Raw genomic sequence first — 18,815 nt, forward strand, 5'->3', positions numbered from 1 at the left:
ATAATAGTATATGCCTCATAGTTTAGCGTATAGGTAAGATGAAGAAATAAGATGTAGGCAACCTGAGAGGTGGGGTGGGAAAGATGGGGGAGAACAATGGAAGGGTGACATTGATCAAGGTGCATTGTACTCATAAACTGATAGATTGAATTGAAACATCTAAACTACTACTTACAGTGTAACTTTTTTTTTTAACAAAAGAATATACTAGTATTTGAAATCAATAAATCCATCTCTTCGTTCCAGACAAGGTAGCAGGCAGGAGTACTTAGGGACTCCTAAAATGAGAGAAAGCAAGTCAGGAGAAAAAGCAGATGTTAAGGAGCCTTAATAGAGTATGGAGTGGAAAGGGTTTATGCTACTAATTATCTCAGTCAGCACAGGGTTATCTTTATTTGCCTACAACCCTCTCAAAAATACTAAAACCATTTCGTAAGCTAACTAGACTTCTTAATATGAATTTGTTTTATTTGATTTTAAACCTAAAACTACTATGTAACCGCTAAGCCTTCTGCCAGCACTTACAATGAGCAAGTAACAGCATAAAATATTTGCCTCCCCACCCTTCCTGGAGACTGCAGATGAGCCATTCTTCATTTCACAATAGGATGAACAGATGAAGCCTGCCCTGTGGCCTAGAGATTAACACTCTTAGGCTGATGTGACAGAAAACCGGCAGACCTGGGCTCCAAATCCATGGCTTCTTCACCCTGCTAGCAGACTCAAACATTCAATAGATGCATTCCACTAACAGGAGGATTGATGCCTGAAGCTAGATACAATTGAAGAAACTATCTGCCTTTTAAGATCAGAATCTCTTGGTTGCTAGTTAGTGGGTATTTGTTTGGGTTTAATGGGCAGGAGTAATGGAAGAACTATGCAGCTGTTGACATAGATGGATGGTCCTAGGGAAGTAAAACATGGTCAAGTGAGTCCCACCCTCTCTATCTGGCCAGACATGGAATCCTGCATGTGTCAGATCAATTCTCACACTTTACTCCTGATCTACCTCTTTCTATTCAGTCAAAATTGAAGGCATAGTTGTTTCCCTTTTGGCCTCTCAAAAAGAAAATTTTTTAAACTCATCACATTTTACTCACAAGTATATCTTGCATGTATCAAAATATTTGGAGTTTCTTTGAGGAATTTGATGAAATGACATCATTATGTATGGAACAATTACCCAATCAAGGCACAGATTGCCTTGGTCTCTGGAAGCTCATTTTCTGGTAACTATCTATCTTCTACTCCTCACTACTCCCTGGAATTTTAATTTCCTCAAACTTCAACTTCTACAAATACAATACCACTTATGCACTCTTTTCTACTTGTTCTTTTCTACACAGAATAATATTTTTGTCATCTGTTCATGACATTGAAGGTATAATTTAGCTTTATTACTGAGTATTTTTTTCCTATTACACAACTTGGCATCTATCATTCTGTCTTGAACACTGGATGGTGTATAGTTATTGAGTATTATAAAAGCTACTATGGGCATTTATATACAAGTTATTTGTGCACAGATGTGCCTTTATCTTGGGTAAATAATGGTAGTAGAATCAATAAAGTTTTAAACTACTTATGTATTTATCTTTACAAGGACTTACTAAACTGTTTTATAAGCTGTTATGCCTTCTTACCAATGTCAGAATTGTTCTGTTCCACATCATTGCTAACACTGGGTATTACCAATTGTTTTTATTTATTTATTTTGGGGGGTGGGGTAAGAACAGCTTAGCATGTGATCTAACCTACTAACATAATTACTGCAGCATTAATTATGAGCACAACATTGGACAACAGGTCCATAGAATGTATCCATGTCGCTTAAATAAAACTTTGTCCTCCTCAATTAGCAATTCCAGCTTCCCAGATAAGAGATTTTTACTCTTTTAGAGAGTTTAAGCCAATTTTTATTCTACAAGTCTACATTCTTTATTCAACTACACTAGTGAGGGCTTAATGTTAATTATATTGTTTGCAATTGCATTTCCCTGATGATTAATATTTTTGAGAATGCTTCATGTACTTGTTAACTGCTTTTGCATCTACTTTTGGAGATGTGGCTGATTGACTTTTTACATTTCTTTGTGTGATTTTGTGATTTATGAACATCATTTATAACAGAAAAACAACAAATATAGATACAGTAATTTTACTATCATATTGTATTACATTTGTACAAAATACTGTTAGTATCAGTATGGAATTTTGTGTCTTGAATATATGCCTTTATTGCTCATAGACTAGTTTAAATGTTGTTGTAAGTAAAATGTTGTCCAGATACAAACAGTTTAAAGATGACTTAATAAGCAATGAACAAAACTTTTGCAATCTAGTTCTATACCCATTATAAGATATTAGCATTAAATTGGTTTTTATCATATAGCTAAGAGAATTCATGGTATTTCAAGCTACCACTTAGTAGAAAGCATAAATAAGTCTTATGCACAAGGGTTTGGAAAATTTATTATCATTTTATGTATGTTAATGAGTCCACTCAATTGGCCTTTATATTTTCAGACACAGCATAGATAAGTCAATATTACCAATGCAATTAAAACTGCAACATAAAAGAAATAAGTTTAATAAATGTATGCAGTTAATCTCATTTAAATATTTCATAATATCGTCATAAGTAATGAAATATGTGTGAGGACATTTTCTAAATGTGGAACACATAGTCCATACTGATTCCAAAGACTCTTCCCTTTATTTCTTCCCCCAAGAATGCCATCCTATTTGTCATTAATAAGAAATTAAAATTAATTGTTCCCTTGAAATTTTGTATTTCATAGGAGAAAACAAGGAGGAGGAGGACGAGGAGAAGGAGGAGGAGGAAGAGGAGGAGGAGGAGGAAGAAGAAGAAGAAGAAGAAGAAGAAGAAGAAGAAGAAGAAGAAGAAGAAGAAGAAGAAGAAGAAGAAGAAGAAGAAGAAGAAGAAGGAGAAGAAAAGAAACTTTATAGAAAGAATTCTGTAGATCAGTCAATACTACAAAGAGAATTGGGGAAAAAAAGCTAATTATTTTATTTACATAGCTATAACACCTTTGTATATCATCTTGACAATTAAAAAAATTAAAGAAAAACAAAATGGACCTTATATTTAGAATTATTCAAGCACTTCATTCAAACCAAAGTAAATCTCATAAAAATACTGTAACTGTTATTAGAAGGTAAACGAAATATCCAAATGAAAAAGAGCATATAATTGACTTACTTTTAGGAATTCTTTAGTATGAAATATTTAGTTATACTTTGTTTATGGATTGAAACAATGGGAAGAAATGGCGTAGTTTCAACATGCATTTGCTATCTTCAAAAGTATCATTTAATCCACTGCATTCTTGCTTGCCTAATCATTGTTTTGTTTTGTTCTCTAGTGTAATATAGTGTTAAAAAACACAATTTCCTGTGTGTTAGTCATAGCTTATGTGTTTTTTTCCCCAAATCAAACGCTGATATACAACCTGCCTGCTTTGCTAATATCTGCCTTGGAACCCTTCAGAGACAGATGTGTTGGCTGGCTTTCAGTTAACATTAGTATTTCCTTAAGGAGAAAATTATTCATTTAAAAATGAGTTAGAGGCCGTTCTACTCAGAACAAAAATAAAAATAATTTTGTCCAAATACTTCTCTAACATTAAGTGAATCAAGATGTGGAAAAATTAATGTATTTCATGTGCAAATAAATGTATCACTGTCCTTTTAATTTCATCTCAATGTTTAGAAATTGTGGCTTGAAAATATACTAATTTCCTCAAGATATACATGATATATATATATATATGTATATATATATATATATGATAGTTTACGCATTCTTGCTCATTTTGACATTGCATAATAAGAAGTAAAATGTAGGCTTGAGTTTGAAAATTTATAAAGAAAAACAAATTGAAAAACCTCTGAGGAAAGGGCAAATTCTTAGGTTTTTATTAAGGGCTTGTCTTGGACAAGAGTGCCAGACAGAACACTCTTGAATCGCTACTTGCTCTTGAGTAAATGAATGATTAATGCTGTTAGTGGAGAGACTTGGGCACAACAGATAGCTCAGCAAATCAGTCTGCTGTACCAGATTTATGAAGCTTGGGTTGATATAAATTGTTCTAGGAGACTCACAACCTTGTAATTCACTAGAGAACAAGGATTGAAATGAAAACATGGCCTTGATGCGGTCTTGGCTCACTATTTTCATTGGCAGATGTATAATTGAATAAAAAACAGTCTTGGTCTTTAATGAGCAGGTGAAGCATGAGAAATAGCCCGCCTTGAAGATAGTCTTCAATCTTCAATGATGGTTCATGGGTAGAAAACAAAGGTGAATTTTAAAGGGGCAGAATCTACCCAGCCTTCCATTAGAGGACTCCTCAACCCATTTCCCCAGTTGAATTAAGGTATTTATTTTTGTAGTTTTTTTGTTTGTTTTTTTTTTTTTGAGCAAGAGGATTTTCTTAATGTGTTGCAAAGAGTCAAGTATATAAGAACACACGGCTTGTCAAAAGATGCAACAGCTCAACATAATTCAGAAAGTTCTCTCACTTTGAAGTTTATTTTAAAGTCAAATGGAAACAGCCATGCATTCTATTATTAGCATGAAATATATGTCCACATAGACAATTGAAAGGGCCTTGCAGGCCATTAGGCTAAAATAACAAAATAGCTCATAAACATGGTATCAAGTGTTTATTATCACCCTCTTGCCATCTAAAGGGCTCATTCTTTCTAAGGCATCTATTTTATAGTTTATATTCTTTTTAGAAAGCTTTCATGCTCTAGCAAAATTGTTTCCATCACTAATGGCATTGTCTGAATTATATGGTCCTTTGGAACGTGTTTTTAGTTACTCGGAGAGGAGAGGCACTTATATTTTCTAAGAAGCACTTTCTGGATCTGAAATGATCAGTATTTAATCACAAGTGCAGTGATGAAGGCAAAGGAAATCAATGAGAAAATCAGGTAAGACTTCCAAGTGAAAAGCAAAGTGGAAATTTCCTATTTAAGTGTGGTCTTCTCAGTGGAGATGGGCTTTACATGCTGCGTTAAGAGATATTTTGTATACCAAATCAACTTCTAAAAACTAGTTTCTTTTTTTTCTTCTTTTTTTTTTTTTTCTTGGTTGTGGGGCTTGAACTCATGCTTGTTGGTCACTGTCCTTGAGCTCTTTTTGTTCAAGACTATGGTGTAGCACTTTGAGGCAAAGCCCCATTTCTAGTTTTCTGGTGGCTAATTGTAAATAAGAGTCGTGCAGATCCTCCTGCCAGGGCTGGTTTTGAATCCATGATTCTTAGATCCCAGCCTTGTAGCTAGGATTACAGGCATGAGCCCCCAGTGCCCAGCCAGCTAGTTTCATTTTTTTTTTAATGACTATGTCGGCATAACTTAAAAATAAAAACTGCAAAATCAGTATTTTGCATTAGTTTATCTGTTAGATGAAAAAGCTAGGTATTTGGAACCAAATAACTGAGCATTTTTCTCACCTGTCACCTGAAATGAGAAGCAAGAGTATGTGAATATATTATGGATACATATAATGCAAGTTTATATAAGTATATAAATATAATTCAGAAATTTTGGCAATAAAAGCTAAAATAATAAAAGTTCTTAATATTTAATACATCATATTGCATAAGCCCAAACAAGGTTGAAAAATGGTAAGTTTCTGCTCATTTGTGGAAACTAGACCTGAAAGACATGCATTTTCACGAATATAAGCATGGGTAAACATAGAACATGAATATAAATAGAGGATTACTTAGGAGGAGAGAGGGAAGGGGAAAAGAAAGGTGAAGGATAAATAATTTTGACATGAAAGCTGCTGATCAATAGGTTGGTATACTAGCAAGAAGTTGAGCTAATGAGAGCAAACAAAGATGCATACTGACAAAAATAGATTTTTTCCCCCTATAGTATGAAACCACAATCCTCAGATCTCAGCCTTCTGAATAGTTAGGATCACAGGAGTGAGCCACTGGCACCAGGCCCTGACTGGTAATTTTTAAGATTGGGTCTTGCTTCCTGCCTAAGCATTCCACCTGTTTTAGGGTTCTTGAAGTAACTGGGGTAAGAAGCAAGTATTACTATGCCCGGCTTAGTTCCACTGATTTAGAGTCTCATGAACTTTTCTACTGGAACTAATGTAAAACCGTGATCCTCTCAATCTCATCCTCTTATTTAGCTAGGATGACAAGTGCATGCCACTGCGCCCAGCTATTGGTTCAGAGGGAATTTCACATGTGTGCCTGGAACTTCAAACTGCAATACTCCAGGTGTTAGCCTTTCAAGTAGCATGATTAAGAAATGAGAGTCACTAGTACCTGGTCACCTGGTTTACTTATTAGGTAAGACCTTTCATGTTTACTTGTATCAGCAAAAGGTTTGACACATCAGTTTCTTAAACCTTTCACTCATTTTATATCTACTAGAGGCAACAAAGTTCACGTGTTATTCCTATGCATGCTTTTTGTGCTTTTTCTCTTAATGTTTTTTAAACAAATTTACATTTAAATTTACCACACAGAAATTCTTTGGTAGATTTTTTTCCCATTTAATGCTATATTCTGGGACTATATCCAGTTATTGTACATGAACAATACATTGCTTATTCACCCAGTAGCTCACAAGAAATAATTTGGTGACTTCCACTTTTTTACACATACTGATTTCCAATAAACACTTGTACCCAAGACTCCATCGCACCCTTTGCTTCCAGTGAAATCAGCCTGTGTTTCTCAGGGAATTGCCCCAGACATTGATAATAGTGTTATTTGTGGCAGATAGTTTCTGGCTTCTGGGATAACTATCCAACTTTTCATTACTCATCACGCTCACTACCCTTTTTTTATCCTTTTTTGTTTCATAAACTGAGCTCCTTCTGCAGGTGGAGTGCCTTCTTTTCCTGATGTGCAGATCCTGATGGAATATTTTCATTCTCATGTTTTTCTCCCCAGTCTCAGACACACAAAATGATGTCCGATGTCCTTTACCTAACAAGGTATGCATCTGCTCTCTGGATCTTGTTCAGTTCCTGTGGGAGTCTTATTCTGATATTGCCTGGCCTCCTATTAGCTTTCACTCAGTTTAGGCCATAAATCAATTTAAGTCATCCTGTTTTAAAAAGAAGCACCAACCAATATAATAACACTTTGATCCTACAAAATTCTACTTCTGGTATTTCCAGCCAATCTTTCAATTAACTTCTTGGGTGAATGGAATTGGGCTCTAGCTGATATTATTTCTCTGAAATTATTGTTATGAAAGACTCAAGCCAAAAACATTATTATTGAATCCAATGGACAATTTTCCATCCTTATCCTACTCTACCAACTTCAAATATACAAGTACGTATAACAAATATGACGTGTTGCCCACTATCCAGACTAAGTAAATGTCTTTTGAATATTTGCTTGAAGCCTTGTTGAAACTAAATTGAGACATAAGAAATATCCAAAAATGCTGCAGTGAACATAGTTGTGCTATATTTCTAGGATAGTCCTAGCAGAGGATCACAATAGTAATGTACATAATTTTTTTTGGTTGGTCATGGGCTTGACCCTGGGCCTGGGTGCTGACCCTCAGCTTTTCAGCTCAAGGTTAGAGCTCTACCACTTGAGCCACAGCGCCACTTCCAGTTTTCTGGTGGTAAATTAGAGTAAGAGTCTTACAGACTTTCCTGCTCAGGCTGACTTTGAACTATGATCCTCAGACCTCCTGAGAAGCTAGGATTACAGGCGTGAGACACCAGCGCCCAGCTTGCTATATACATATGCCCATATAAAATGATGTTAATTGAAATGAATTCCAAGATATGGAAACAAGAGGGCTTTTGTGCATTGTTTTGTTATTTCTTTTATTTTCATTTTTTTCTTTGGTTTATTCCCTGTTGTCACTATTTTTTATTTTGGTACCCTTGTACATACATTCATCTGATTTGGGGAAGGGAATGGGAATCGCAGAAATGGTGGGACAAAGAGTGGACCACTGCAACAGCAATACTCACTAGACACTATGTTGGAAATGAACTTTACAACTTGGGAGGGGAGAGATTTGGGGGAGAAAATGAGGAAAGGGGTAACACTGTTCAAAAGGAAATGTACTCATTACCTTTTTTGGTTCCACGGTTTCAATTCCATTGACTTCTGTATTTATTATTTATTTGCCAGTACTCAGGCTTTAATTCAGGGATTTGTGTTCTCCTTAGGCATTTGTATTCATGGATGGTGCTCCACCACCTGAATTCCAGCTTTTGCTGGTTAATTGGAGATAAGTAGCGTTAGGGATTGTCTGTCCAGGCAACCTTCAAACTGATAACTTCAGTTCTCAGCATCTTGAGCAACTAGGATTGTAGGCATGAGCCACTGGAAACTTCTGTTATATCTATTGTTTTCTGTGTTCTTCATTGCTAGGATGCTATTTTGCTCTTCTTTTTGTAGTTTACCAAGGTAAGAATTTAGGTCATTGACTTTTTTATTATTTAACCTAATTTTTTATGATATAATACTTTTTATTAGATACTGTAAGTTTTCCAAATGGCATGAAGTTAGCTGTCATGTCACATTTTGATAAGCTCTATTTTTTTAAGTTTTTCTATAAATTTTTATTTTCATTCAATTTGACTCATCATTCATTATATCATTTAATTTCCAAATGTTTGGAGAATTTACTACTCTATTTTTGTTGCTTCTAATTTGATCCAATGTGTTTCAATAGCATAATCAATGTTTTTGAATTTTCAAAGCTTGTTCTATGGCCAATATTATCTTCTGCACCATTAATGTTCCATGGGCATGTGGGGAATTTTATCTTTGGTTGCTGTTTGGGAGCTATTGCTCCATACATGTCAGTTACAAACTATGGGTTGGCTAGATTACTTTTATGACTTTTCTCCCTTGTATTTCTACCCTTTGATGAGAATGAATTATTTTCATTCTCAGCTATAATTGTGGATTTTTTTGTTCTTTAGTCTATCCTATTAACTTATGTTTCTTGTGTTTTGAGGCTCTATTATCCTTTGTGATCATTTTGGTTTGGTTTTTGTTTTCTCAGAAGTATTGTTTAGATATTGTGTCCATTTAAAAAAAATTGGTCATTGGTCATTACAAAATGTATTCATCTCCAGTATTTTGGGGGCTATGAACAAATTTTTTTAAAAATTTAATACTAATATACCTACTCTTGTTTTTGCAATATTTATACTTGCATAACATATGTTTTCACATCCTTTAACTTACAATCTATGTCATTCAATTTGAAGTGCGTTTCTTGTGAGCAGCATATCATTGGGAAATCTTTTATTCTACATTGTTAATTACCGCTTAATTTTTGTCTCAAGGAAGACATTAAGTGATTTTAAAAAAAATCTATCTTGTTGTGCTTTACATAGTTGGAAAGCCCATCTCTACTAGAAGTCTGAACAATTATTTATTATCTCATGTATATTGTGAGCATTCTATGTTCCATTTCCCAGGCTAAGTGTATAAGACTGACAGAAGAAAGAAAGCAGAAACAGAGAATGGGAGTGAACACTGTGCACTCATTCTCCTACGTTCAGCAAACATTTTACTTTCTCTCATGATTCACTTATCTGCACTAATCACACTTTAAATTTAACCTTTACAGAATTTATAACACTTGTGTTTTGACATTCAATGCCTGTCTTCACTTGTCCACTGGATGGCTGAGACCAGTACGTCTTTTCCATTGCATTCTCCCATTGTCTACTGTAGAGACTGACATAAGGTAGACATCAGCCTGGAAACTGAGCTTTTTTTTTTTTTTTTTAACCATTGGGGGGTCTTCATCTCTATTTTCTCCAGGGAAGCAGAATATCTGCCTCCTGACTTTGAACAATTTTTAACTATTTTTTCTTGGCAATAGAATACAAACCGGATTCCTCATTCTTCAGTGAGCTGTTGGGGTCTTTTTACACAACTTCCCATAATTCCCAGTCTCCCCAGTCCCCACCAACATTGTTTTTCCTGTTCTGTAAGGATGATTACAAAGTAGAGTGCTGCGAATGGCACTGATAAGTGGCCGTTTCTGGTGCTACCTGAAGCAGCAACGTTCTAAAAGAAATTGATTGGTAAAATAAAGAGGGAAACACAGATTTCAGAACAGATACATGTTTGGAATAGTTCCTACTCATAAGAGAAAGAACAAAATATAATATCTTGTTCAGTTTTCTTTTATGAAATGCTCACTTCACCATATCATTTCCTTGGAAATTAAAATTATGATTCTGAGTTAACTATCCTTTCAATGTCTTGGGCTTTCTTACTTTTCTTGTTTAAAGGTATACCTCTGAAGTTACCTTTGAGCAAAGATCTTCATTAGGTCCGTTAGCTAGCCTTCAAAGCCACCTCCTATAGAAACCTCCTTTATTTCTGGGAATTGTGGCAATCTCAGAGCCATCATTTTCACTTTTTGTTTGGTTTTGCTCACCCTTAGAGGACATTAAATTTTTTATGTGTCTTATGTGAGTTAGAGCAGAGTAATGTTTTGCAACCAACAGGATAATTCAAAAGCATTTTGATTTCTTGGAACACTGTTAATAGACTGAAAACTGTGGCAGCAAAATGAGATGTCACTCAGTGGTGTAGAGTTTATTTAGAGTTGTTCATATAAAACAGGCCTCATTTCACATTAAATTTCATTTTACGTGATCAAGGTTTATTTTTAAATAGGCCACTCAGGATTCATGGTATGACATTTTACTGAGAATCATCAAAAGTCATTCCACCCTTTGTCCATCTCATTAGAATATAACTTAGCACTAAATTTTCCTTGCTTTTGGCCAAATTAGCACAACATGCATATTATATATGTGTAGTATATATACATCATAAACTTTTTTGTATAGCATACATTTATTAATAAAACAATAAATAATATAGGTTGAAGGCCCCTGGATGTTGTAAAGTAATGTATTAATAGAAAATGTTTTCAGGTGGTTTGTGTGTTTTGTTAAACAAGTTAAGAGTATGTTATTTACAGATGTCAAAGTCCTTCACATGAGTAATCATGGTCTTATGACCACAAAGTATATAAAAGTTCATGCCGTGAGTCATTCATAACATTTTCAAATAGATAAATGAACATCCTAGAATTAACTGTGTCCACATAAAATACAAAATACAAGCCATGTGAAAAATGACTTCTACTGCATGTATAGAATATAATAACAGGTTACCAAGAATGCTGGATACGTGATATACATCTTCTTTTTGTTTAGGGAGAGTCTTCCTGAAGAGCAGCAGCTCCTCTTTAATCATCCTAATGATTATCAGTTTTATTAATGTCCTTGGTCATAGTTACTGCTTGAACAAGACTTGATATACATGTTCATTTTACTGGAATTTGAAATCACTCTTGTTCTCAAGAGTGTTCAAAAACACTAAATTATGGGAAAAAACCCAACACTTAGCAGGTGGAGACAACTTCTGGTTAAGGTCTGTATGTCTGTTGCTGATGTTAGAATTAGAATACTGACTTACTTTTGTATTTTGTCTCTGATGATATTTCAATACTTTCCTAAAGGATTTTCAGAATGACAGCAGAAAGTATTACAAGGGCTAACTTCGGGTTAACTTCTGGGCTTATGCAGGCAGGCCAAGTAATGCTCTAGAGGCAGTAAAACTCTACCCATCTGCTTCTTAGTCTTATGAACAGTTTTTCATCTGGCAAACATCTTCCAAGAATTTATCCCTTGATCTTTTTCCTTGTGAGAAATCTCAAATAAAATGTAAAATGAATCACTTCCCCACCAAAAAAAAAAAAAAAAATCACTCTAGTATGGCAAGAAGTAAAATTTGAACAACTCAGGATCTAATGTCGAAAGTTCAATTCACTGAAAATACTGAAGAAAACGGAAAAGGGAAAGAAATTATTATAATCTTTGTGGTGCATTTGATAGTGGCCCTTCAAGGTGACTACGTGATTATTCTCAGAAACTTTGACTGTTTTCCTACATGGCAAATTGAGAATCATCAGAAATAGCCACGCTAAGGATATGACACAGGTGGTCCTGGATCATCCAGTGACTTGAGTACAGCCACAGTGGTCCTCATGGGAAGAAGCAGGAAATCAGAGAGATGCCAAGTAAAGGAGAAGTTGGTGTGGTACACTTTGAAGATGATAAAGAGGACAGACAGACAAGGGAAGCTGAGGAGGTCGAGACAATGAATTCTCTACTCAGAGATTCCAGAAAGAACTAATTTAAACCCAACTCTTAATTGTACTTTAATGAAACTCATGTTTAGATTTCTGGCCATCACAATTGTAAATAAGTGTATTTGTATTGTTTTATACTATTTAAGGTTTTTAACTTAAATTTCATTGATTTAACTTAAGTGTATATTAATTTATAAATGCAGTAATAGGAAAGTAATATAAGCTCTCTTCCCTCAATTCAATTGATAGCTTTTTTCAAAATTAGAAATTATAAACACATATGCACTTATATCTAGAGTTTATTTGACTAATTTTTGATGTTAAGGGAGAAACATTCATTATTTAATGCAAAGTTGTAACCACCATTCAATACGTTGAAGACTATACTATCTTCATGAGTCAATGAATGCTACAATTTTTAAAGCATTCATGAAGTGGCTTTTTTCTATAATTTTGAATTAGCATTTGAGTTAGCCTAATAAATACATCAGTCCAGTGCTTTCTGTATAAAGTGACATGTATATAGAGACACTGAACAACATTAATGCTATTGTAATTTTCTTCTTAAGTGTTTGGCTGCAATACTGTAAGCACATTTACTACAAATGGAACTGGAAAAGTACACTGAATATTGTGGACCAAAATTTGGTACCTAATAATCTTTTAACTTTGATTAAAAATTCTCTAAGATTTTCTGGAATATCCAGTTCCTTTGGAAGAATCCCAAGATACTCATAAAAGTCCTGAAAATTCCCTTCATTTTTAAAAACACTAAGAATTTTTTCAAGACTTTTACACTTGAACATATTGTTTAAAATATAATCTTTCTTTCTGTGTGACAGCCTCACACAAACAAAGTATTTAAAGAAAATGAAGGTCTGTCATTGCTCTGTTTAATTAACAGAAACTTTTAGAATTCGAGAATGTTTAAAAAGAAGAAACTTTATTGTGATGATGATAATCATTTTATTTCACATAAGAATCTCAGCAGGTAAAAATCCTGTTACAGGTGTCATCTGGTAGAACTAGTCAATTTTGCTTCATTTTTTGAGTTTTTTCTCTCTAATTACTTTTACAAATCAGATAGCAGAGGACTTAGTTTTTATCAGATATAAACTATATTATCAGTTGCATTTGCATAATTCTTTGAAAGAAGTTGCTAGTAAATTACACCATTAAGCCTAATTATCAAATTACGTATTAAGGCTCATTGTTTCTTTTTGTAACTAAATGAGAGTTTAAAGATTTAATAGGGCTGAGAAGGTGGCTTAGTGGTAGAGTGCTTGCCTTGCATGCATGAGGCCCTGGGTTCCTCAGCACCACATAAGCAGAAAAAACTGGAACTGGCACTGTGGCTCAAGTGGTAGAGCACTAGCATTGCGCTAAAGAGCTGAGGGACAGTGCCCAGGCCCAGAGTTCAGGCCCCACAACTGACAAAAAAGAAAGAATTAATATTATTGTGTTTTATAAATAGACAAACCAATCATTAAAACTTTGAGACTTACAAATACTATAATTTCAGCCTGACACTTTGGCTCACACCTGTTATCCTATCTACTCAGGAGGCCCGGACATGAGAATAACAGTTCAAAGCCAGCCCAGATAGAAAAATCCAAAAGACTTTAATTCCAATTAACCAACAAAAAGTCTGAAGTGGGGCTGTGATTCAAGTAGTTGAGTGCCAGCTTTGAGCAGAAGCACCCAGGTACTGAGTTTAAGTCCCAGTTTCAGAACATACACACACACACACACACACACACACACACACTTCATATTAGAGTATCATAAGAGCTAGTAAGAGCTTCATATACCTTCAGTGAATCTCAATGTCAGCAAATGACCTGGTGGTTTAGGATCTTCACCACTTAGTCCTTAAACTATGCCTCATTGTAAAGAAGTCTAAGAAGTACATTTTAATATAAAGTTACATGACTTGCTATGTATTTTCTTCATTTTCTTTTGTCAGAAGAGCACAAAATATAGCATCCTGGACATCATGATCAAGATGGGTTGTAATCACAAATTAATATGTTGTTAATTTAATTTGTAGACAAGTGAATCTGAAACATGATTATAGTAATCATAGGAATTAGAAAAGAGTTGCAATAGCTGGGTGCTGGTGGCTCACACCTGTAATCCTAGCTGCTCAGGAGGCTGAAATCTGAGGACTGCTGTTCAAAACCAGCATGGGCAGGAAAGTCTGTGAGACTCATCTCCAATAAACCACCAGAAGACTGAAAGTGGCTCAAGTGGTAGAGCTTTAGCCTTGAGTTGAAGAGCTGAGGGACATCGCCCAGGCCCAGAGTTCAAGCTCCATGACTGACAAGTAAAAAGGGGGAGGGGGGCAGCAATAGTGTGGACATGAGACAGAGAAATTTAAAAAATTACAATGAGTAAATCAAATTAAGTAAAATATGTCATTGGGAAAAGTACTTTTTCTTCACTCAGTTGACAGAATTACATTCTGGTAAGTAAGTATTCTCATTATTGTGCCATAAACATTCACTGACCACAAGATTAATCTAATCCTCAGACTGGAATATGAACTCACTAATTCAACAAATGAAACAAAGGTCTCTAGCTTCACCAGTGTCTTTCTTTGATTATGTAAAAGATATTCCAGGGTTACTTTATGCACTGATATTACATATTTCCTTTCTTATATATATATGAATATATATGTATGTAGATGTATATATTTGTATATATATATATGCAAAGTCTACACTTGCCAACCTTTTCCAGTAGTAAAGCTCAAATAAGTTTCCTAAAGTAATGTGACGTTGAAAAACATCTATTCAAAGTGAACCAAAATAGTGTGGTGCCAGTGGCTCATGCCTGTAATCCTAGCTACTCAGGAAGCTGAGATCTGAGGACTGCAGTTCAACGTGAGCCTGGGCAGCAAAGTCTATGAGACTTTTATTCCAATTAACTACCCCCCCCCCAAAAAAAGCCAGAAATGTTAACTTCAAGCAAAACAAAAACAAAACAAAACCCCAAAGCTTAACCATAATACAATACACGCATGAAGGAAGAAGTAACAATAAATTCTAGAACATATATTTATAATATAATGATGCTTTGCCTTCTTACCTTTAAAAAGTAACATGTTAGTGGTTCAATCAAAATGTTTTAGCTACTTTATTAGTCATAATATAAATTTCATTTTAATCATAAAATAAGCAATAATTCACCCCTGAGCAATAACATTCAGATAACACATTCACAAACACACTCAAATGTTATTCCCACTAAGGATTTATTTTTAAAAATAGAGAATAATTTATTATTTAACTGGTTAGAATAAAGATCGAGGGAAATATAAGCAAATCTCTTCTCTAACAACTTGAAATATAGGGGATTTTAAACCTTCTACATTTTTGTCAAAATAGCAACTAACCATAGATGACAGATGCTGCTCCTTAGTCAATGGAGACTCAAATTTTACTCTGCATCTCATTGGGAAGGAAATATAAAATTTTAAAATAGAATTAACTTGGGGAAAGGCATCAGTGCTGCAACTCTTAGCACCAAATGTTTTTTCTTAGAGTACCAAATGCTTTAAGGAAAACATTCCAAGTATCAAAGTTTTCAGATAGATAAATATTTATGGATCAAATCCATAAAGAACAGACATTGTTATGAAATATATATAGATGCCTTCAAAACTTTCTTTCTAGGCAGAGTAGACACATAAGTTAGGAGTCATTTCCCACTTAATTGTTTTGCAACCTTATGCAACACAAATGGATAATGGATAAGACTTACTCATTTGTACACAGAAAGTATATCTTGACTCACATCATGTCCACAAAGTTGCATGGGAGCTATTTTTCTCCACATATATAAAAGTGCCATAAAACTTTACACAAAAGGCGTTATTCTAATCAATTTTCCTGATTGAAAGGTACAGAGTGTTTTGATCTTGTCCTCTGGTAAGAGAATGTTAACACAAATTCTTATTTGCTGGTTAGAATCATCAAAGAAAAGCGTAACACAGAACTGGTATATATCCTTAAGGGCAATGAAATTGTATCTGTCTTTGAACTTTCACAAATCTGTTTTTCAGCCTACATAGAAACCAATGACTGTCCCTCTTCATTGAGAGCTCTCTGTGGTATTTGCATTATAAATCTCCATTACAAATTTATCATTTAAAAACAGTGGTTTATTTACATTGCTCATGTAGCAAAATACAAGTGTATTATATGATTCTGGAGAAATGTAAATTATCAAAGAAGCATTAGCCATAGGTTCTGTAGCATCCTTAATACTCTTAAAATAGGTGTGACTTGATCAGAAATAAAACATCCATTTAAGGAAATAGCTATAGGTCCTGTTCCAGATGCAAATAGAGAACAGATGTCTACAAGAACTCACTGCAACAGGGTTGGGTATACTATATCAGGCTTCCATGTTGGATTGATACACATAGATTCTGCCAAGAGTATCATCTGTGAACATGCTGGATATTTTGGAATGGGATAGAATACCATTCCGGAAATTAACCAGGGCAATTATATATTCAACCAAAGAAGGCAAGAGCTTTGAGAATGAACTGAAAGAAAATGATAGTGCAGACACAGATAAAATTTTTATTTATGTATATGTGGACACATGGCTTTGGATCCAGCCAGCCAGAGACATAAATAAACTTGTGCAGAAGATTCAAGCTAGAGAATGCATGTGTGTGTGTGTGTGTGTGTGTGTGTGTGTGTGTGTGTGTGTGTGTATTTGTGTGTGTACATAAGGCTTCATGGAGCAGTGACATAAATCTGGACACCAACCAACAGTATCACTTCCGTCCTTTGAAATTTCCATTAAAAGCACAATAGGGGTAATTATACCAGGATGCTCCAAACCGTTCTTTCCATCTTGTGCACTCATATGCCCGCCAAACATGAAGTGTTCGCCTTTCTCCCTTCCAATGTGATGGTTGTTGAACTTATTTTTAGTGTCATTTGATAAGCCTTTGTGCTCACAGAGAGACATCCCACTGACCCGGCCACTGGTCATTGTCTATACCAGTTCACATCAAAGCAGGCGCGCTTTGTCAGGTTTCTAGTCGAATATCCATTTCGCATCTGAAGTACAGTATCGAAAGTGACTAGATCATTTGAGCTGTTTTCTTCAGCTGCTGCCTTCTTCCTCCCCCACAGTGCTTCTGCTCACGCTAACATAATTTGGCATCGTCAATGTGACACAACGGTGATTTTTCTAAAAGAAATTATAATACGTACATTGTCAATGGGTTTTAATGGCGACCCTCCTGAAAATTTAATTTATAAACTGAAGACAGGAGATCCTTTTCGCCTCTTAAATCACAACCAAGGTAGAGTGCTCCTCAAAAATCCAAGTAATTCGCACACAGTAATAGGTCATTCAATGTCAAAAGGCATAAAAAAGATGAGCAAAATCTTCACAGGCTGCTGCTTGCTGTTGCCTTTAATTATATTAATTAAACTTTGAAATTTTCATGCAAAGAGAGTTGCTGGCTTGTGACGCTGAAGAGCCCTTGGAGACGTGAAAAGTAGGAGGAAAAAATTTTTAAAAACCCTGAGTGGAAGCTTTGTGCATATTGCTCCCTTAAATTAAAGGTAAAACAAACTCCTAGGTATGTTTACATATGTTAATGCTTTCTGTACTATGAAACCATAAACACAGGAAAAGAGGGAAATCTACGAGTCTCATGAACAAGGTCTTAAATCTTGAGTCTTTAAAGTCTGCTGTGGATCTTTGGTTTGAGGCTGTCTTCCTTTGGAATAATGCTCTGTTAATTTTCTTGTTCCAAGTGCATGATGAAAGAAAGGTGTCTTTAAAAACGAAAGGGCACAATCTCACATGCTACCAATACCTTGAGGCATGTTGTCTACATTTTGTCATGCATGTGCACTTTTCAGTACTAGAATGACAAGATTTTCTAGTCAGAAACTTCCCGTAAGGCATATTGTGATAGGGGGGCTTGGAAAGATTTTGTGATCTGACAGCGCTAAAAGGCAACGGACTCCATTGTTTGCTTCGCCTGCTGGTACATTTCATACTCTGCCTGTGGCTAATGATCATGCCATAAAGAAAGCATGAGCGTCGTATTTCCGTGTTCAGAAGTCCTGGTTCCATTAAAGACTCATCATGGCTACCTGTTCTGTGGTCCCCGGTTTTGATGTCATCTTTACATTGTGGCTGTTGTGACATTTGATTTTTTCCCTAACATTGAAACAAGTTTTCTTGCATAAACCATACCATGCAGATTAACCTTCCTCTTTATTTCCAATGTCATGAATCACTAATTACCACTGAGCTTCAGCACCTCTCATGGACAAGTGTTTGAAATTGTTTGGTGCAAATAAAGCAGAAGGCAGAGGAAACACTTTCTGACAGTGAAGAATGAAGCTTTCCCAAGAGTTTCTGAAATGCACCTAACTTTTTTCATTTAGATGAAATCAGCATTGTGAAAATGCACCATCTAAGTACCTTCTTCATCTTCTTGCTTTCCTTCTACTGATGTGGAACACGAGAGAAGTTTATGCATCGGCCCTAAGGGAAGAAAGAAATCAACGTTGAAATACTGAAACATTTCTTAAGAAAGCATATGAACATTCAGATTTTATACCATGACATAGTAATGATTAATCATGGTGAGAGCA

At 35.1% G+C, this 18,815-nt stretch overlaps 1 protein-coding gene across 1 annotated transcript in view; it reads right to left on the reverse strand.

The window, feature by feature from the left end:
* Nucleotides 1-15,288: 15,288 nt before the first annotated feature.
* The window catches only part of Antxr2 (ANTXR cell adhesion molecule 2), a 124,722-nt gene continuing 121,195 nt past the window's right edge, over nt 15,289-18,815 (reverse strand). Inside the window, exons 17-18 of the mRNA XM_042678079.1 lie at nt 18,643-18,705; nt 15,289-17,388 (exon numbers count right to left, since the gene is read on the reverse strand). Coding sequence (XP_042534013.1) covers nt 18,667-18,705 — 39 coding nt within the window. The 3' untranslated portion in view covers nt 15,289-17,388; nt 18,643-18,666. The remainder of the gene's footprint in view (nt 17,389-18,642; nt 18,706-18,815) is intronic.

The sequence above is a fragment of the Dipodomys spectabilis genome, unplaced genomic scaffold (assembly GCF_019054845.1).
Source record: "Dipodomys spectabilis isolate Male_0828 unplaced genomic scaffold, ASM1905484v1 ptg000043l, whole genome shotgun sequence".
NCBI classification, from domain to species: Eukaryota; Metazoa; Chordata; class Mammalia; order Rodentia; family Heteromyidae; genus Dipodomys; species Dipodomys spectabilis.